Raw genomic sequence first — 22,147 nt, 5'->3', positions numbered from 1 at the left:
TTTGATTTCATAAATAAATTATACGTGTCAGATATTTTGGTTAGTTTTGGATTAGGCTCGAAATAATTTTTTTGCTAAAAAATATTTATTTTCAAATTCAATTTTCATTTCCAATTTTTCATATCACAATTCGTATTCAATTCATTTGATTCATAAAATGTGATTACCTATGAATTCACGGTAATTTTAGTTTGTTTTTTTTCAAGTTAAGATCAATATTCACTAAATATCCAAATAAAATCAAATTTTACATTATGATGATATCCTTCATATCTCTACATAATCTTCTATGGTAATTTTTTTTTAAAACTTCTCTATACGTCTTGATTATACATGGATATAAATTGGGATTGAAGGTAGAGTTGTTAGGATAAAGAAATCAGCGTGAAATATTCCAAGAAAACAATCGGTTATATTAAATTGGGGTATCTAGAAAATATGTTTTTTGACATAAATCTCTTTATTACCAAAAATAAAATTTATTAATAAAATTGTAAATAAATATAAAGAAAATGTTATTTTTTTTTAATGAATTGGATATTCGAATACTAAAAAAATGAGAAATACGATTAAAAATCCGGGAATAACACATTTACCATTAACTCCAATCTAAATTTGATATTGGACTCGGATTTTTGAGTTAATTTTGTGCAATCGAATAGAAAAAAAAAATAATATTAGAGAGGGAGAGAGCAACAACACCAATAATAGAATTAATAGGCAAATGCCCAATTGGGAAGACAAAATCATAACAACAATCAAATCCCACAACCTTCAATTCACATGGAATGTCCCTTTTTTTCCCTCATTAATTCACCATTCAAAAAACCATCTATAAGAAAAATAACACTAAGTATTGCTACACATGGATGAATATGATAAAACAATTTTTTTTTGTGTTTTTCTCTATGTTTTTTTTTACTTGTAGAAAGGGGAAAACAAAGAAGTATCTTAAAATGGGTAATTAAATATTAGGAAATTTTTTTAAATAAATATATAAAATTTTTCAAATCTTATCAATAAATATATGAAAATTTTATCTCTCAAAAGAATGTATCAATTTACAATTTTTTTTTTCAAATTTCTAAATAAATTCTGACTGTGTTAACTGTGTAAATGTTTATGGTAAACAGTGTTGATATGGTTAGACGGATTTTTCATATCAACTTCACATGATAAAATTGTTTCGTATCATTAAAAAAAGGAATAATAAATAATAAAGCAAAAACAAAAATTTGCCACATGGAATTGACGTTGAAAATCCAGTGAATCATGTTAATATTGTTCGTCAGAAACATTTATATAGTTACCAATTCGTATAGAAATTTAAAAGAAAATTACAAATTAATATATTTTTAAAGATAAAAATTTATTGATAAATTTTAATAAATTCATACATCAATTTGAATTTCCAATATTATTTTTCATAAAAAAATCCATATTATGGAACGTATAACACAATAGATATTTGGCCGTGGAAACCTCATTAATTCGGTCTCATCCCGTAGACGAGATCGAGAGACAACGCCATTAAATAAATCGGTGTCCGAAACTTCTCTTCACGCCCTAGCATTGCGCGTGTGTAGTACGCATCTTCACCATCACCGCCAGCGTTGAACAGTGAAAATGCTGGGACACGTGGCGACTTACGATAGGCTGGAGTTTGGAGATTACGTGGATGAACTGTAGGTGATGATGGCCAAATGTCTTCTAAAAATGGGGCCCACACTCTCTCCCAATAATTGATTATTCTCCTAATCCCTCTGTCTTCAAGCTGGCACCGTTGTCTTCCTTCCTCCTCCTCTCTCCTATGGAGAATTCTCGTCAGCCATAGCACCATAATCTCCATCGTCGTCGTCCCTGTACGAATCATCAATAACGATTTTCAAGGTCTCTCCGATTCTTCTTCCTTCATGTTCTGACGCGAGGAAGGAAAAAAAAATACCCATCGAGGGGCGAGGGAGAATCGCCGGAGAAATGGTTCGTACCATCGGAATCGCGATCCTCCGGTTGATTTACGCCGTATTTATGATCGGAGCGGTGGTTTCGGCTTCTCCGGAGAATGCCCAGAAGCAGAAAACGGTGTACGAGGTTCTGAAGGCACATGGGTTACCGATGGGTCTGCTCCCGAAGGGGGTGAAGGAGTTTTACATGGACAAGACCGGTAGGTTCGAGGCTCATCTGGATCAAGCCTGCAACGCCAAGTTCGAGAGCGAGTTTCATTACGAGAGGAACGTGTCGGGGACACTGAGCTACGGTCAGATCGGCGAGCTGTCGGGGATCTCCGCTAAGGAGCTGTTCCTGTGGTTCCAGGTCAAGACGATCCGTGTCGATGTACCAAGCTCCGGTCTCATTTACTTCGATGTTGGAGTCGTGGACAAGCAGTTCTCTCTGTCGTTCTTCGAAACTCCACGGGAATGCGTCGCCGGCCGAGAGGCCCCGCGGGGAAATGCGAACGGAGATGGCGACATCTTCAATGGGGCAGCCGCCTCTGAGGTCTGATGCCCTCTTCAATCTGTAATGATTTCCATGGGTTGATTGGTCGAATTCCATGTTTCGATTTGATTATAGTTCTCATTTTGGCGATTGAAATCACCCTTTATGCCGCACTAGGGCTGCAGTATCTCTTCCTTAGGAAAAGTTCTTCTCTTTGAATCTCCAATGATCTGAACTCTTTTGTTTTTATGATCAACCTCAGCCTTCCAAGCTGCGGTTCGGACCCGACAGGAAAAGTTTTGTGAGGAGCTTTGTGTAGATTTGGTGTTTGGAGGATTTGGAAACGATTGCTCAATCAGCGGTCCAAAGGTTCCTTGGATGCATCTTCGGTTGTAAATGTTGCCGGAAGAATCGGGCAAGAAAGTGGTTCCAGAGCTTTGTCCAATGGTGATTGATCTGCATTATAGTGTTCTGTCATAATTTATGTTTCTGTAGAGTTTCAGAGCGAAGGGGACTAGAGAGAGAGAGAGAGGATATTTTGATGAGGCAAATCTTTGATATGTTTAATCTTTATTCATGTAAAATTTGTTTCAACTGTTGGAAAGTATCAGAAAGGAGCATTGTTCTTGACATTCTGCCTTTCTGAACCGAACCAAACAGGGCATCCGTAATAAAGGTTTTCCTCAATACGTATACGTATCTCCTGGTTCAGTCTGTGTTGTCACCAAATCCGGAAAACCTTTATTACCGAACCAAACAGGGCATCGGCGTTATCATTATGTTATCGATCCCGGTCGTTGTACAAAAATATGACCAAGTCCTGGTCGATGAATCATGAAACCAATCCGGAAAAAACTAAGATGCAGTAGAAGCAACAAGAGAACATAAAAAGGACTAAGGCTTCTTCGTCGGGGCGGCATGGCAGAGCAATTGCTAAGAACCCGAGCTGCAACCCGTCGAGGACATTCCCCAGACGTAACGTAACAATGGTGGGTGCCTAATGATCCTCTCCGCTTCATTCAATCTGAACACAATGTTCCAATAAGCAAACATACCATTCTCATTAGACACACAATTCATTTATTCAAACAAGCTCAGTTAGGGTTCCAAAGCACAACTCTTTCTTTACATTTTACATCACATGAATTCCCCAGCTCTTATGTGTCAAAAGTAAAAATCCCAACTTCACGCTCCAAACCCACCCAATATGCTCGGGTCACCGACTCACACGGTGGATAAATCATCCAAGCTGCAGAAATTTCGGGTTTACGTTTAAAGACCAAACAAAAACTTCATGACTATTGGCAAACCTGGAAAACAGGGCGGAAAGGGAAGTGCTTTCCATGATCATTTCATATTCAGTCACATCTTCAACTCCACGAGGTTTCAATCTTTTTTGTCAATACCACAATTAGATTTGCCACAACCCATATGTCAAAGGAACATAACAATGTCTTTGCCATAATTTCGTAAAAAGACAAGATTTATCATGCATTGCAATAAACAAGACAGGTCTAGTGATGCCATAGAGCAGATATGCCAAACGTATAACGAAAGATCAATAAGCTTACGTCGCTCAAACCCAGAAGCGGTCCTTCAATATCCCCTGCTGTTGTTCAGAATCGAACCTAGAGTTCCCAAAACAGCGAAAGCAAGCAACGGGCTCACGTCGAGAGTGTCGAAAACCGGAGGGATTATATTCCTGAAGAGATTCAGATAAGGATCACAGAGGTCTCTAATGGCGGACAAAGGCTGTCGATCCCATGGAATGTTCGGGAACCAACTGAGCAAAACCCTAACCATCAAAACACCACTGTATATGTCGAGCCACTTCGACAGCCCGGCGGCCACCACCGTGAGCGGCGTATTCAGGTAGCCGCTCGGCCGGTCCCGGAGGGAGGCGAAGAAAACCGGACCGACCGTTCGGAGAGAGTAATGGAGAGATTCCTGAATCTGTGGACCCAGGTTCACGATTGCGAGGGAGAGCTTATGGGCTAGGGATTTGACGACGATGGAGGCTACGAGAGCGAGAGTGGTGATCGACCGCGTCGAATCGCTCAGCGGGAACCGAATTCGGGACTGTGAGCACCGCGAAGACGCAGTCGGAGATGAGGAAGAGGCGGCGGAGGCGACGATACTAGGGTTTCTGACGGAGAGGGAGAGGTAGGGTTTTGGCATGTGACAGAAGGTCAGATTTCGGTGGCTGGGGAGTGATCCGGAGTAGAGAAAACGGTTGTCGAGGAAGATCGGGCCGCGAAGACTGAGGCTGTTGGTGATGGAAGCCATCGTCGTTGATTTCTATGGCGGCGGAGAATTCGCCAGAAGAAATTCTCGGGAAACAAACAGGGGTGACAGGAGGAGGTAACGAGAACCTTAGCACCAATCGCTTGAATGCACGGTTATAATGACGTATTAGATTCTTTTGTGAAAACAAAATCTATTTGTTTTATAAATACTTGTATACTGTGATGTTTAAGGATTGAATCCATGAAGTTTTTAGAGTTGCGATAATTCAATTTTTTTTTTAAAACAAAATTAACAATAAAGATTTTGTAAAATTAGTTAAAAAATCAATTAAAAACTACAAATTTAATTTTTTTACATTTACATATATTATAAAAACAAAAAATCAAAAACTTCACTGATTTACAAATATTATAAAAATAAAAATAAAAAGTAAAATCCAAAATCCAAAAACTTCAAATAAAAACTATCATCGTGTCTTAACTATGGTAATGCGTAAATACTAAATATAAACACGTACTTATTCATAATTTATTTCATAAATATTTAAAATCAGATTTATTTCATTTATTTGCTCGAATTCAGTCCACCTTTTCCACTCAGAAAATTTACAATATATATATATATATATATATATATAATGTATGTGATTGTTTCCATGATTTTCATATTCTATCGAAAATTATATAATTTTCTTACATGTTTTAACCAGAACCGTCAAACGCGCAAATCAACATCCAAATCGGCTCGATAACCGATCAAACCAACCAACATACCCAATCATAACCGATTAGATATTGAAAGATATAAAAACAAATGGCAAAAGCACAGCATGTGGATGTGCAACTTGAAGTTGAAACTCAAACCAAACACACACACAATTTAGTTTTGTAATTTGATTAATCATAAGATCAAATGAAAGATTATTTTTTTTGAGAAAATGGAGGTGTAAGGAAAAGACAGTCCAACCCCCATATCCCTAAATAAAAGATGGTTTGGTTGGTTAGTTAGGAGGAAAAAAAATTAAAATGTTAATATATATATCTTTTAATTAATACCCAATAGTATATGGTATAAAATAAAGAGTACAGACTATCCTTGTCACATGGGAATCTGTACATTTTTTATCATTAACATGTTCGATGTGAATGAAGTCTAATGTTTCAAGGGCTGATTAAACAAAAACAATTTTTTTTAAAAAAACAATTTGGTGATTCATTTAAGGAGAGGAACCGATAGAAAATTTATATTATATTATATATATATATTTTTAACTGAAACAAGAAGAGCTAAGGAACAAAAAAACCAAAGCTCCAAAGACAAAAGAACAGTTAGGTTTTAGTTACACATGTATTTCTATACAAAGACGGCTCCAATGGCAAAGAATACAATTAGACAAATCCAAGACCAGAAGAAAGCCTTCACTAGACACAGCAACAAACATTCTTCAGTCTTCCAAATCACCCGAGACCGAGCTATCGATCCTCTGATCGGTAAGATCTCTGAAAAAATCCGGAAAAAACTCGAGATTTCGGATCAGACATACCCATTTTACAGATTGAATCTTCTGGAAGTTAGTCGATTACCAGGTTTTGATCTGAACCCAAAAACCTCATGCCCCAAGAGGATTGGTGGATTTGCTCGATTTTCTCTTCAAGACGACGACCCATGTAAACGCTTCTAGGAGCAATGCAATGCCTCCCAAACCGGAGATCACAACAATGTAAGCAGTCTTGTAACTGGTTTGCGGGTTCAAGATGGCTAGACCTTTGAAGACATTGAAGATTCCGAGGATCAAGATCGAATATCCGATCCCGTGGTGGTAGATGTTCCAGTAGAATCTGTACTTGTGATCCTTCTTTGGTCTCAGCAGCAATGCAAACATCTTTAACACAGACAAAAGGGATCATCTTGGTGGTCAGAAGAGAAGAATTCATTCAATACCAAGAAGAATAGAACAGAAAACCCGGTTTTTCATGGCTCAAGTCACAATCCTGAGATCCTAAACACAGGACTTATGTTTGAAAAAGCTTTGATCTGGTATTGGCGAACATGTGCTTCAAAGGTAAAGCATAACATCTATACCTGAAACAGAGAATCTTTTCTGACAAGTAATGGAATCGATAGATACCTGAATGGTGGCGAGGGCGAAGAGGGCTATGCCGTTGTTGCGATGGCTGGTATACTGAATTCCCTTGGATTCGCTACCGAGCTTGAGACCGGTAGCCCAACCCGCAACGCCAATGACATAAGCGGACAACTGACAAAGGACATGGAGGTAAAACCAGGCAGGATCTGCAGATTCAAACGTTCTCATGTACCTAGCGATTATGATCCCAACTGGAAACAGAAATCCCCAGCTCACCGTGTTCAGAATTCCATGAATCTGCGAATTCATCAAAAAAAGAAAAATCACCCATCAGATTAACGACGAGACCCAGATGGAAAAACGTTTCCTTTGGGATAAACTCCTCCAAGATTCTGCATTTATGAAGAATTTGGGAAGAGGGTAATCTGAAATTCCATGAAAAGTGGAACTTTCCAGATTTCAGAGTTTAAAAATGATGGAAATGCTATGTTTGTAGTCAGAGGAGGCATTAACGAAAAAACCCAGATAGAAAACCGTCTTCTTTTCAACAAAATTCTGCATTTTGAAGAAATCGGGGTTGGAGAAATCTGCAAAATTTGTAACTTTTGATTCCTTTTCCAGATTTCAGGCCCTGAAATCTTTGGAATTTTGATGGTTGTAAGTCAAAAGAGGCTAAAATTGGAAACTTACGTTCCTATTCCTAACCCTGGAATCACCCTGGCCTCCTCCTCCGCCGCCGGCGACAGCACCGTTGTCGGCTCCTGACAAATCCAGCGTCCCCATCGCATTCAGATTCGACGCATCGAAACCGTGCTGCTGAATAAACCCTGTCGGACTCACTCCGGGACCCACCTGCCAAACCTGGTTTACCTTCCTCTTCGCCGCCAAATCCGCCGGAATCTTCACCTTAGCGAAGATCCTCAACGCTCCACCGCCGTCTTCCTCCGCCTTGGTGTCCCAAACGTCAAAAGCCAATTTCCCAGGAACCAACACAGCGTAAGAGCTGATGTTGAGGGTCTTCACGACGGCGACGGCGGACTTTGGGTCCTTGAACGCGACGATGGATTGCGCTCCGGACATTCCCTCCGCCGTGGGATTGATGGCCCATGCGATCCATCCGCCGGGTTTCGACGGCGGAGCAGAGAAGACGACGGCGAGGGTTGAGTTTCCGGCGTCGTATGAGAAGTGGAGATAGGCTTTGAGATAAGGGAGGTCGAGGCAGTGAGGGTACAAGGCGTTGCCGGAGAATGTCTGTGACGTACAGGTAAGTGAGACAGACGGTGAGATTAGCGAAGCCCAGAGGAAGAAGACGACGGAGGAGGAGAGAGAAATTCCCATGGGAGACGCCATTGAAGTAACCGTTAAGGACCTGTTTGGCGGAATATATACACAGGGATAATTATGTTCTGTATGCATGTCTACGGAAGTCCCGTGGACCAACCAATTGAAAATGTCTGTGCTCAAAGCAATCGACAACCAAGTCAAAGATTAGCGTAAATTAGTTGTGTGCTCTGTCTGAATCTGGAAGGCAAGAAAGTGAACAATGACAGGTGGAGAGTCTTGTTACATTTTACCCAAAAAAAGAAATAATTATTTCTGAGGAAACTGAAATAAATAGCAATGTTATTTATTTTACAATTTGCCTTGTATTGAATATTATTTATTTTGTCTTCAATTTTTCGATTTAATTTCTTCTAATTTTAGCCACCCCCGCGGGATTTCTCGTCCGACAGCAAATGAAACAATAACATTTTTATTTAGACAATTTTTGTCTCTTTCAATAAATAAGCATATTTTTTTTTAATAAATTGATGATGTGTAAGATATAAAAACAAATATAGTTGTTTATTTTGGTTTTTGTATTATATCATGTTATATTTGGACAAAACTAACAAGTAAGAACACCGAAAACAAGGGCTTGTTTGCGATGTTGTTTTTGTTATTTCGTATTTTATTTATTAGATTTTGTAAACATTATATCTATTTGGTTAGATGATAACTGTCAACTCAATTCGATTTTTTTTCAGTTTAATTTGAATTTTATTTCCCTAAAAATTATTCATAGAGATTTCGTTTTATTAATTTTTAATTATGTTTATATTTAATTCAAATCACATTAATTTAATTTTAAAAAATTACATCAATATAGTTTAAATTAATTAAATATACCATTATTATTATTATTATTATTCGATCTATATTTATCGATTTCGAAAACGATTTATTTGGTATTAGAAAAATTGTATCGAACTATAAGCGATTTTTAATCGGTTCGGTTAAATTCGGTTTTAGTATTTGTTCGATTCAAACACTTTTATTATATGAATACCAAATAACAATCAAAATTTAATGACAACACATAAATTCATATATAAAAGATGAATAATTTAGATCGTGATTCTATATTGATCGGGTTCGGTTCGACTGAAAACGGGCGAGCAAGCGAGCTCACCACGAGCCACGAGCCACGAACCGTAGTGATTGAATTGAATTTTCACCGTGTGTTGAAAAGTTATCGGATTTACATTACTTGGGTGTAAATTATGTTTGGCTCAGAGGTCGGTTAGTTTTGGTTCGCGGACTAGACAAATCGAATTGCGAGTCAAATATTTCTGACTCGTTTTAAAACGACTGAGTCAAAGTAGACCTTGACGATTCAAACCAATCTCGGTTCGACCGGCTCGTTTCTACGCTCCCGTCTAAATTCTAGAACCAAAACGTCCACCCCTAGGGATCTTGGCACGTGTCGTTCTGCAGTGGATCACGTCGTGGGTGACGTGGCATACAGGCGAAAATCTATTGTGGGCCTAATGAGCCCATATTGTTACGGGGCCAATTCTTACTTTCTGAACCCATTGTGATGGGCCTCGAATGAAACAAGCAATTCACCCACTTGATATCCGAGCGTCCCTCCCAAAATTACTTGTCTACTGTTATTATTTCTTAAGACTCTGATCAGGTTATAACGAACAAACGGCCGTTAACATTGTCGTCGAACCCAACCGAACGGCAACTAACGGAGGATATCAACGTCGGCACTGACGCCGTTAAGGTTGAGCCGGTGGTCCGTTTATAAGGGCCGAACCACTTCTTCTCCAAGTAACTCCTCCTCCGCCATGGCGGCATCGACAAGCCGCGACTCTTCAGCGACCCCTTCGCCGCCTCGCAAGCCACTCTCACCATCCTCCTCAGCTTGTCCTCCTTCCCCACGAAAATACCTGGCAGCGATTGCACCACGCGCGCGTATTGGCGCGTCGGCCTCGCGATTTCGAAATTGGAGTCGAATTCTGTGTCGACGAAGTAACGGATCGCCGGAGCTCCCGGTGTCGGATGGTGAACGACGTCGATGAACTCGTGGCTTCCGGACGGAAGTCCGGTGGCGGAGGACCTCCATCGGGACTTGCAAACGGCCGCGTCGTGGCCGAGCTCCCGCAGAAACGCCGTTATCTTCTGCTGGAAAACGGATCTCTGTTCTGATCTGAGGTCGGAATACGCCTCCACAGCTCTCAACACGTGAGCGAACAACAGATTCCGGTAACGATCAGAATCAGAGTCGCGGATATTCACGACCTCGTCGCTGGCAGCTGTGGAATACTCCGCCGCGGAGTCAGACCGGTCCGAGTCGGATTCCGAGTTGATCCGCTCTGTGTCAGTTCCGTCCTCGAGAAAATCGTGAACTAGGTCGGAAAGACAAGGAGAATCTCCGTCGAAAATTTCGCCGCTGCTGGAGAAGATTCGCGCCTTGGCCTCGTCGCCTAGCGAGACAGTGACTCGTCTGGTTTTGGCGAAAACCGCCATTGATGGGAGCTTTATGGTGATGAGTATTTGAGTAATGGAATATGTGATGTGGTATATAAGGGGACGGTTTGCATCGGTTAAGGTGGGGATTTAAGTGAGAATATTCGCGGGGATTTTTGGAATTGGATTGGTTTAAACTCGTAATAACCGAGAGTATATCCTATGACACCTGAGGATTATTCGGGTCGTAGGATCTGATGACGTGGACGGCTCCGATTTGTTCAGGCTTTTTCTTATAATTCATGCTTCTGTTCTGTCTTGTCCCCAAAAGTTTGCAATTTCTTTCCGCTTTCCTTTTAACCCATAGTTTCGGAATAAGCGAATGTTTGTCATTTTTTTATTTGGTTATATATTATTTCAATTTCGAAAATTTTATTATATATTTTTATAGATTTTAGTTTGATGTGGATTATATTATTTAGTTAGTATTTCAATTTTGTTAAAACATATATATTTATTCTTAAAAATAATTTATTGTCAATTGTATGATTATTTTCAATTATACTAATTTAATTTGAAAATTTTATTAAATTAATTTTTAGACTACATTCGATTAAACTATAGTTATTTGTTATTGTATTTAGGTATTGATTTTCCACACATAAATGCGTTTGCTTTGCCCGTTCAAAATGGAAACGAACATGAAGTGAAAAAAACATTTTATCTTCGTTGTCGCACACATCTAAAAATTTTATATCAATTTTCTTTCCGATAATTTAGTTACACCTCTTTATTTATTTTACCATTTTGTGTATTTTTTTTAATATATGTAAAAGGCTAGCCCATGTGGACTCAAACCCATTATGCTTCCACTCTTATGCCATTAATATTAATATGTGATATTATAACGAAATTCTCCCGATTGAAATGGACTTTTATAGAGCCCAATGTGATGAATTTTCTATTCAATTCTAACAAAAAATGGGCCTATAAAACAAACTTAGGTCCAACTAAAGGGCTCATTTCGAAAGGAAAAAGGATTAAGCCCAACTAAATATTTTGAATTTTGTTTTTTTTTTAATTTGTTTTTATCAAAATCATTTCAAAATTAAAGTTATAAAATCATTATTTTAATAAAAAATATATATTTCAAAACTAAAAATATATATAAATTGATATGAAAAATGATTGAGTATAGTTTTTTATGATAATAAAAAATGAATAAAAACAACTAAACCGAGGCATACCAAAAATATATAAGCAAAGAAATTAATTTGGTTTCCATGTTTTTCTTTTCTTTTTCTTTTTTCTAACCAAAAGGAAGGCTGGCATTGGACGGTGGAGTTGCAAAATCTGCCACGGCAAATTTAGGAGGTACGCATTCAGTCTTTTACATCTGTTTATTTGACCTTTTTCTTCCATCGTCTTTATGTTCATGTTTTTATATATATATATATACATACACACAACTATATATACACATAGTTATATCACATTCGAGTTTATACTAGTAGTTTAGGGTTCAGATATCGATTCATATGCGGCAAAATTAGTATTAACAATTTTAAATTAATTATTAAATAAATCAATAACAAAATTAGTACAATTTCCAATAAAAAAAACTGATGTTATTCATTTTATGGCAATAATTTTTTCTAGATACGTTATTACATTATTGATATAGTTGCTAAGGGAGATGAACCCTAATTCACCACGTGATTCAGCAGTGGAACTCAGCTAATTAATTCACACCGTTTCTGTAATCCATTAATTAGTCTTTTGGTGTCCTCATGTTCTTGATCTCTTCTTGTCTTTATTAATGTTTTTTTAATTCTACTCGGTGACACATTTACATTATTTGATATTTCCGATTTTAATTCATTTTTAGTTTTTTTTTAAAATTGTTTTGGGTTTTGTTTAATCATATCATATAGTTTTTATTTAGAAAACTAACATCTTCATAGTCCAACTATTATATTCGAATCAATTTTCATTCATTCAAATTATATAACTTTATATTCAATTAAATTTTAAAATGCATTCATTTATTTAATATACACGATTCTTTATTTATTAGACTCGGTGTGAAACCGAAATTAATAATCGGAATTAAAAGTATAACATGCAAAAAAAAAACTATATAGTAGCTGGACGCATTAATGATGACTTGTATCAATTACTAAGTAAAATTCGTCCATCACTTTTTGTCATTTTTTTCTATACCGTGGAAATGTGCATTTTTCTTGTGATAAATATTTTCATTGACAGGTGGCAGAAACCCAATTCACAATTCAATCCATTCATTTATTGGACAAATCTTAGCACACAAAAAAATTGTTTAATACGCAACGTGTTTTTTTAGCATATATGCGTAACAATATATTATAAACTCATATTTATTATATATGTATACATTGACATTATATGTTACGCTCAATTAGATGATTGACTAATAATAATATAATAAAATCGGTTTAAGGTTTTATTTTTTTTTTCTTCTAGTGTTTATTTATTCACCCCAATGTGAACATATAAAAATAGATGGCATAAAATTAAATTAAGAAAATGGGGGAGAACAAAGTTCTGTTATGTTCGTGTATTTACTTGAAAATTATATGGGCTTCGAAAGTCTCCATCGGCACCGCCGGTCCATTAATATGTCATGTGTGCATGTATATATTTTGGAAATCGGTCTTCACTATGTATGTATATATATACACACACTTATACTAAAAAAATCTCATATTATATCACAATATATATATATATATATAGTGAAAAATATACAGAATGATATATTTTATTCATAATTTGAATAACATGTATAAATAAATGAGAATCTTATATTAAAAATAATAATAAATAATTCTAAATATGTATTTTACGGATTTGATAAGATCTCCATCATACGACATATCTCGTAATATTCTTCACGATCTGATATATCTCAATATCCCCTTAAAATTAGAAGTGGAGATTACGAAATATCAATTTATAGAAAAAAATGATCAAACACACACCGTCTGAACAACATCATCTTAGAACTTGTGTCAATAGAAGACGTAACTAAAAAAAAATCAAACGAACGACTGCACTGTAAATTTGGTAACACACATAAAAGAAACGGTCGATGATAACAAAAAAATATCGGGAATAATTTAGATTCATCTGAGATTGAAAGGCAATTACGTGAAAGTGTTTAGTGATAACAAATTTTTTGGAAGAGTAAAATGATTTGCGGTTATACTAATGATCTTTTGAAATATGTGAGATTATGAGAGAAAAATAAAAAAGAAAAACAAAATGACTCTCTTATTCTTAAAAAAAACTTAAAAAAATATTATCACTGGATTCAGTATACCATAAAAAAATATGCAGAATGATATATTTTATTCACAATCAAAATAACATATACTTACATTGAATAAATAAACTAAATATAATAATAAATATTTCTAAATATATATTTTTCGGATTTGATGAGATCTTCATCATATGACATATCTCGTAATATTTTTTAAGATCCTATATATCTCAACATGGATCACCATTATCAATATAAATAGGATGTATATGGAATCTAAGGTTTACCTCTGTAGTTTATATAATATGATATCAATTGTTTTAAAATATAATGATATTTCTTCAATAGATGTGTAAACTGAAAAGAGCTTAAAAGATATTAAAGTTTTTATTACATTATCATTCCAGATAGAATATAGGATAAATTAAAAATAAAATACAAAATTCTTTAAACAAAAATAATGAACTTTTAGTTTCAGATAACCAATTTTGACTTATAATTTTAAATATTTTTAAACGTTTAATGTTTAATCATTCTAAAATTTTACGTAACCATCTTATGACATCATTTGACAATTTGTATTTTCTCCTCTCTTTTTCCTCACTTTAATATTCATATCATATTGTCCTAAACTTTAAACTTTAAACATTGAATACTAAATTCTAAATTCTAAACGTTCAACCCTAGTTTTTAAACTTAAAATTCTAAATCAATCTAAATTCTAAACCAAAAAAAATCATGAATCCTAAATTATAAATATTTAGGCCTCGTCTTAAATTCTAAACCCTTAAAAAAAACATAACTTTTAAGGTTTAGAGTTTTTAATTGAGAATTTAGGTTTGTAGAGTCTGATTTAAAATCGAAGGTGTAGAATTTAGAGTTCCTCATCTAAGTTAATTTAAATCGTGAATAATAAAATTAAAAGGAGATAAAAGAAAATTTATAAACAAAATTGTAAAATGACACTTTTTACTAAAAATATATTTAGGCTAAAAGTTCTAGAACATATTTTCTTTTAAATTAATATATAAATAGTGTTTTGAGTAAAACCTTTTCAAAAATAAAACTTGATTGTTTAAAATTGTTATTCTCACCTTTTAAAAATATAAAAAATGAAAATTTTTTAATGTATCAATTAAAAAAAGTCTGTGCATATAAATAAGAATAAAAAATCTTATATAAAATCCTTAATTTATAGAAATATCATAATTACGCATGTTTAATATAATATATACACATATAAATATATCTACACTGTTATACACATATTTATACATACATATACAGATATATTACATATAAGTGATAAGAGTATTAATATATATATATATATATATATATATATATGTATGCGTGTATAAGCATGTATACTATGTATATATATATATGATATACATGTATATATTAATATTTGATATATGTTTATAAACATGTATATATGTGTATGTATGTGTATATGTACATATCTGTTTATATATCCGAAATAGCACATTATCCGTCAGTGTTCATATTTAAAATGAATTTCAAATAGCAACATTCATCATAAATCCTAATATTATATTTATTTTGAAATTGTTCGTTTCCTTTGTTACGTTCAATGAATGCCAATCTTACTATATGGCTACCTAACTTCGTTAAATCTACCACATGTGACAAAAATGAATCAATCATTTTTTTACTTTATTTTTTGTTCTATGCCTCCTTCCTTATATATACATATGTTTTCCCAATTCTCTCTCTCTCTCTCTCTAAATTGCAACTTTTGCAAATTTTCCGGGAAAATTCCCACCGAGAATCTCGAGCTACTCAACCTCAACCCATAAAGCTAAAAGTTTTCATCTTTTGGTTAACAGTAAACAAAAGTTTTCATCTTTATTACTTTCAATGGACAACGATTACTGTCGGAGCGTGGGGTTTCACGCGCCGCCGCAGAATTTGGACATGCCTTCAGGATCCTCCTTAACAATGGCGAACTGGGACCCGCCTCTGATGTCTTCCTCCATGGGAGCGGACCAGTCCCAAGCTTTCTTGCTCAGTCAAAACTGCTGGTCGGAGCAGAGCATATTCCAGTCAGCTTTAACTTCGTTGGTCTCTTCTCCTGCCACGACGGAGACGAACTCCGGTGGCAACACCTCCGTGACCGGAAAACTCTCCAGCTTCGGAAACACCAGTTCCGGGGAGTTCTTGCCCTATTCTTATCCATGGCCGGAGCTGAATTTTCCGGCGATGATGAGACCCATTGCCACGGCGGCGGCGGAGGTCGCCGATGTCGGCCAATGGAACAGAGGATGTGGAACGTCGATGTCGGCAAATGGGACAGTGCAACGTGTCGAGAACGCTGCCTCGCTTGTAGCCGTAGGATCACGGGATGGATCAAAATTTTCCGGCCGATTTCCCGGAGAATTTTCCCGGAAAAGAAGATGTTTGGGGAAGGGGAAAGTGAAGGAAAGCTCAGCCGAGGTCTTGAAATCAACGGATCCCAAAAAGGTACGAACTTTTTCCACTGACACACACCAGGTTTGGAGTTTAGGGAATCATGATCTAAGATTAGTTGAACAATTGCCAATAATGTTTTTTTTTGGCAAAACAATTGAAATCAATGTAAAAGGGTATTTTAGACAAAATATTATTTTTGGAGTAGTAATTAAAAAGGGTATTTTAGACAAAATTATTTATTTCTTAATATATGTGTTTAATGTAAAATTAAATCGGAGGATGTATTACTTAGTGCATTCACCCAAACTTAATTATTTCGGTTTTTTTTTGTTTTCCTGATTCTATATTTACATTTTTTCTTTTATCAATAATGGTATTTTTTTTATTCACCAAAACATAATTTTTATACAAATTATAACCATACGAAACCTACTAATCGGTCTCAATATACAACTCATAGAACACAAAATCTTTTTTCTTATAAAATTATACAAAAACATATATTGTATAATTAGAAAAAAAATTGCCAACATGATTCTCGAACACAAATAACAAAAACATGAATGTAACAGGACGGTACGAATGATGGGAATCCGGAGACAAATGGATCGAAAGACGAAAATCCACCGGAGAAAGACTACATTCACGTCCGAGCACGGCGAGGCCAAGCCACCGATAGCCACAGCTTAGCCGAACGAGTAAACATTTCTTCTTTTTAAAAAAAAAATTATTTTGTATTATTAATTTCATAGTCTCTACAATTATTTATTCTAAAAAAATCTATTTTTTTTATTTGTACGATAATTTTTTTTACGGTTTCTGTAAACAGGTTCGAAGAGAAAAGATCAGTGAAAGAATGAAGCTCCTCCAAAATCTTGTCCCCGGCTGCAATAAGGTATTGTTATTATTATTATTATTATTATTATTATTATTATTATTATTATTGGGTGATAATAATGGTAAAATAAAATATTAAAAATAGGGAGATTCACATATTAAATACTGAACTTTAACCAAATTTCCAAATTAAATACTTAACTATCCCACTTCCAAATTTAATACTCAACTATATTGAAATTCACAAATAAAAACTAAACTTTTCAAATTTTAACATATACCTAAAGGATAATCCAAAACAAAACCCTTTACTTTTTTTTCATCACAATTTAAACCCTATACTTTTTTTATCCAAAAAAACCCTATACTTTTCAAAATTTTAAAAATGATTGTACATTTATTTTATATATTTATATGTATATATATAGAAACCAAATAAAAACAAAATCAATTACACATTTATTTTCCACAAAATTAATTGTACATTTATTTTATATATTTATATGTATATATATGTTTTATATATATGTAAGATATATGTACTTTTTCCTAAAAATCAGTATATATATAAGAAACTATTTATTATTCGTATATTGTTTTATATATAAGAAACTATTTTTCAAGAACATGTTTTTTTGGACAATTTAACTCATATAAAAATAATAAATAATTTCTTATATATATAAAAACAAAACCCTTTACTTTTTTTTCATCACAATTTAAACCCTATACTTTTTTTATCCAAAAAAACCCTATACTTTTCAAAATTTTAAAAATGATTGTACATTTATTTTATATATTTATATGTATATATATAGAAACCAAATAAAAACAAAATCAATTACACATTTATTTTCCACAAAATTAATTGTAAATTTATTTTATATATTTATATGTATATATATGTTTTATATATATGTAAAATATATGTATTTTTTTCCTAAAAATCAGTATATATATAAGAAACTATTTATTATTTGTATATTGTTTTATATATAAGAAACTATTTTTCAAGAACATGTTTTTTTGGACAATTTAACTCATATAAAAATAATAAATAATTTCTTATATATAAAAAAAAATTTAGGAAAAAAATACATATACCATACATATATAAAACATATATATACATATAAATATGTTTTTGGAAAATAGTTTTTTATATATAAAAAAATATACAAATAATAAATAGTTTTATATATATATAATAATTGTTTAGGAAAAAATACATATATCACACATATATATAAAACATATATATACATATAAATATATAAAATAAATGTGCAATTAATTTTGTGGAATATAAATGTGTAATTGATTTTGTGGAAAATAAATGTGTAATTGATTTTGTGGAAAATAAATGTGTAATTGATTTTGTGCTTATAATAATTAATATATGTATATGAATGTGTATAATTTTTAAAATTTTGAAAAGTATAGGGTTTGTTTGGATAAAAAAAAGTATAGGGTTTAAATTGTGATGAAAAAAAAGTAAAAGGGTTTGTTTTGGATTATCCTTTAGGTATATGTTAAAATTTGAAAAGTTTAGTTTTTATTTGTGAATTTCAATATAGTTGAGTATTTAATTTGGAAGTGGGATAGTTAAGTATTTAATTTGGAAATTTGGTTAAAGTTCAATATTTAATATGTGAATCTCCCAATAAAATATTACATAATTAAATTTGGGGAAATTTAATTAATTAGGTGAACGGAAAGGCATTAATGTTGGACGAAATCATAAACTACGTTCAATCATTGCAACGGCAAGTTGAGGTAAATGAGTGTAATTTAGTTTCCTTTTTTACATAGTAGTGAAATTATTTTCAGTATTTTTAATGTGTTTAATAGAATATTTTAGTAGACGTATATTTTGCGAAATTGTAATAATGTTTATTTTTAAAAAATAAACTAAAAAATGGTGTTAAAATTGGCAGTTCTTGTCCATGAAGCTTGCTTCGGTCAACTCCTGTCTGGATGTTCCCATGGATTCTCTGATGTCTAAAAATGTAAGTTGCTTACTTTATTTTATTCCCTTCTTATAAGAATATTACTTCACATTTATATACATATACAAATATATATATATATATATATATATATGAGGAGTTATTGGATAATTATTGTGAATCTAATTTTGTTTTTGTTTATTTTTATTAAACTATACTGGCTTTAAATAGGGAATGATTGTGCTGAGTTAATTCAATTCAATTAATTACAAAAATGTCATAATACAATAATTAATTAAAGTCGTTCGTCCCATTTAAAGTTTATATATTTAAGCTTTTTATTTTATAAATTTTCTATTATTCTAATTTTTTACTTAAACGAACTTATATTTTTTTATTTTATCATCTCTCTAAAAATAATTATATAAATAGTAGGGACAAACCTAAAAAAACCACTAACTATTATACTTACACCAAAAAAATCTTCTATTTAAAATTAATTATAAAAAATCATCAACTATTAATTTGGAGCAAAAAAGGCCATCACCTATATAAATTATTTAAAACTAATATTTCACTTTAAATTTTTTTATAAAAAACCATCAATGATTAATTTTAATAAAAAGCATTATCTATCTAAATAACTCAAAACATATAATGTTTTATATTTATTATAAAAATCTATTCAATTTGGATAAAAAAACATATATAAATTATATAATCCTAAAAATCACAATAAAAAATAATATTTATTTAAATTTATCATATTATAACATTTTAATATTTCAATGGTTGCAAACTATTAATTTGATTTTTTATAACAATTAATTTTTTTAAAATATTTCTATAATAATTTTAAAAAAATTATCAACGATTTTAAGTTATAAAAAATATTCCATTCTAAATATAAAAATCTATAACAAAAAAATATACTCAATTTACAAGTAAAAATTACCATATTTTATTTTATTTTAGAGTGTGTATATATATATTATCTCTTATATTTACCACCAATAAAATATACACAATTTACAGCCTCTAAAATATTAATATATGATAAAATTTTAAATATAATATTTACAATAATAAAATATACTCAATTTTAAATATAATATTTGTATATTATTATATATAGATTGATGTTTATAATATTTATATAAATGTTAAATATTAAAATATTATATTTTTTTGTACTTCTAGAATTATTTATATATATTTTCTATTTAAATTTTATATATTTTATAATAAATATAAAACATTATATTTTTTTGAATAATTTAGATAGATGATGATTGTTTTTATTAAAATTGATAGTTGATAATTTTTTATAACAAATTTAAAGTGAGAAATTGATTTTAAATAATTTATATAGTTTATGATTTTTTTTGCTCTAAATTAATAATTGATGATTTTTTATAAGTAATTTTAAGTAGAATGTTTTTTTTTGTGTAAGTGTGAAAATTGAAGGTTATTTTTAAGTTTGTCCCTAAATAATATAAAGTGTTATAGTTCTCTTGATTTTAAATATTAAAAATTATATTTTGGGCATCAGATAACCGAGGCGAATATTTGTCCTTCGCGAGGCCAACAAGTATGCAAATCTGATTCGCCGGCGACGGCGACACGATTCTTGGGCCAGCGATTTGACCATTCTGCCCTTCGTCCCTTTCATAGTAATACCAATATGCCCCCTTCTTCTGCTCAGCAATGTTACCAAAATACCCCTCAGGTACAATGTGTTTTTTTTTTGGTTTTTTGGTTTCTTACACAACACAAGCATGTGAACATAAACAAAAGCATTTATAATATAATTTAAAATAAGGTTTTGGGTGTGAACCCGGACTCTAATATCATGGTAAAGATTTATGAAATAATCTCTTGTATTTTTCATGTTTTGGTATGAAAGAATTAAGAATGTATGCTTGCACAAAATTTTTACATAATTAAAATTAATTATCAATCTATAAGAATAAATAAAAACCAATATATATATATATCACATAGTTAGATGTCTATTATCCTAATAACTCGTTTTAGTTTTGCGAGGATGATCTTCAAGCTTTTGTGCAAATGGGATTCCAACATAACCAAAACTCCCATGGTAAAAAAAGAAACATAATTTAATGTGCAGTAATAAAATATTAACATTATTATTTTACCATGGGAGAAAGCAGAGAAACAAACCCTAATTTGGAGGAATTGGAGAGCTTCTTCACGTTTGGTTTCGTTTTTCTTCTGTTATATATTGTTGTATGTTGTAATTAAGTTTGTGCTAAATTCTACTTCTACAAGTTCATGTAAACACTAGAGTTTTGATGATAATGCAATGGAATCTATATATATTAATATATATATATCAAATTATCAAAACTAACTCATTTTTTCTCTTATATAAATATACTAACTATTTAAAATTTATATAGAAATACACAAACTTTCAAAACGTAATCATAATTCCACCAAAATAATAGCTGACTAAAATATATTAAACTTTTAAAGTACAGATCTATTTCAACAATGATCGAACCCTATTATTTACAAAATATAGTTATTCTTTTTTTTATAAAGGTTTGTAAAAATATAGTTATTCTAATAATCGATAAATACCATGGTCATTTTTATGAAAATTTGCTAATATTTTATAATTTAATAGATTACATAAATATTTCAAACATTTTGGGTGGCATATTTATAGCAAAGAAAAAAAAATCACATTTGGTCAGTACATATATACATGTGTAATGCACGCAACTCAGCTTCCATTGTAAAATCATATATACAGATATATATATACACACATATATATATGACTAGATGTCTACGTGGGTCAACACCGGATTTGATTATGGTGTAATTAATGTGGTTGATTTATGTCTTTTTCCAAATCTGAGACAGTTGTCTTCTTTGGACCTTAATTATTGGTTACAAAAAAACACTGAAATTTAATTGCTTTTTCTATGATTAGGAAACAGGGAAGCCATATGTTTGTTTGTCCGAAAGTCATGCTCAAACCATACAGCTTCGTAATGAACTCTATATATAATATATATATATATATATATATATATAGAAAGAGAGTAGATTCAATTTTATATTTTATGGAAATGAAAAAGG

General features: G+C 32.3%; 5 protein-coding genes across 8 annotated transcripts; 2 read left to right on the top strand and 3 right to left on the bottom strand.

The window, feature by feature from the left end:
* Positions 1–1,754: 1,754 nt before the first annotated feature.
* On the top strand, positions 1,755–3,125 carry LOC104804642. The gene is made up of 2 exons (XM_010528981.2): positions 1,755–2,496; positions 2,699–3,125. The coding sequence occupies exons 1-2, from the start codon at positions 1,978–1,980 to the stop codon at positions 2,753–2,755; spliced, it is 576 nt and encodes a 191-aa protein (XP_010527283.1). The 5' UTR covers positions 1,755–1,977; the 3' UTR covers positions 2,756–3,125.
* A 29-nt stretch (positions 3,126–3,154) lies between these two features.
* Positions 3,155–4,838, bottom strand: LOC104804641 (ylmG homolog protein 1-2, chloroplastic-like). Of its 2 annotated transcripts, none has more exons than XM_010528979.2 (2): positions 4,008–4,837; positions 3,155–3,460 (listed from the first exon to the last, which is right to left on the bottom strand). In XM_010528979.2, the coding sequence occupies exon 1, from the start codon at positions 4,720–4,722 to the stop codon at positions 4,033–4,035; it is 690 nt and encodes a 229-aa protein (XP_010527281.1). In that variant the 5' UTR covers positions 4,723–4,837; the 3' UTR covers positions 3,155–3,460; positions 4,008–4,032. The 2 variants fall into 2 exon arrangements, with proteins under 2 accessions (XP_010527281.1, XP_010527282.1); XM_010528980.2 differs by lacking the exon at positions 3,155–3,460 and adding an exon at positions 3,479–3,685 and having other exon boundaries at positions 4,008–4,838.
* A 1,132-nt stretch (positions 4,839–5,970) lies between these two features.
* LOC104804639 (cytochrome b561 and DOMON domain-containing protein At3g25290-like) lies at positions 5,971–8,134 on the bottom strand. Of its 2 annotated transcripts, XM_010528978.1 has the most exons (4): positions 7,460–8,134; positions 6,812–7,066; positions 6,267–6,565; positions 5,971–6,182 (listed from the first exon to the last, which is right to left on the bottom strand). In XM_010528978.1, the coding sequence occupies exons 1-3, from the start codon at positions 8,117–8,119 to the stop codon at positions 6,293–6,295; spliced, it is 1,188 nt and encodes a 395-aa protein (XP_010527280.1). In that variant the 5' UTR covers positions 8,120–8,134; the 3' UTR covers positions 5,971–6,182; positions 6,267–6,292. The 2 variants fall into 2 exon arrangements, with proteins under 2 accessions (XP_010527280.1, XP_010527279.1); XM_010528977.1 differs by having other exon boundaries at positions 5,971–6,565.
* Positions 8,135–9,724: 1,590 nt separating this feature from the next.
* On the bottom strand, positions 9,725–10,567 carry LOC104804654. The gene has a single exon (XM_010528995.1). It carries the CDS (start codon positions 10,565–10,567, stop codon positions 9,725–9,727), a length of 843 nt encoding a protein of 280 aa, XP_010527297.1.
* Positions 10,568–15,572: 5,005 nt separating this feature from the next.
* Positions 15,573–21,359, top strand: LOC104804638 (transcription factor bHLH78-like). 2 transcript variants are annotated; one of them, XM_010528975.1, is made up of 7 exons: positions 15,573–16,298; positions 16,820–16,945; positions 17,077–17,142; positions 18,792–18,860; positions 19,022–19,093; positions 20,586–20,762; positions 21,071–21,359. In XM_010528975.1, exons 1-7 carry the CDS (start codon positions 15,696–15,698, stop codon positions 21,155–21,157), a joined length of 1,200 nt encoding a protein of 399 aa, XP_010527277.1. In that variant the 5' UTR covers positions 15,573–15,695; the 3' UTR covers positions 21,158–21,359. The 2 variants fall into 2 exon arrangements, with proteins under 2 accessions (XP_010527277.1, XP_010527278.1); XM_010528976.1 differs by lacking the exon at positions 18,792–18,860.
* Positions 21,360–22,147: the final 788 nt, after the last annotated feature.

This window comes from Tarenaya hassleriana, unplaced genomic scaffold (assembly GCF_000463585.1).
Source record: "Tarenaya hassleriana unplaced genomic scaffold, ASM46358v1 Cleome90, whole genome shotgun sequence".
Classification (NCBI taxonomy): Eukaryota; Viridiplantae; Streptophyta; class Magnoliopsida; order Brassicales; family Cleomaceae; genus Tarenaya; species Tarenaya hassleriana.
The sequence above is the reverse complement of the archived record's forward strand: the minus strand, read 5'-3'. Positions and strand labels throughout refer to the sequence as shown.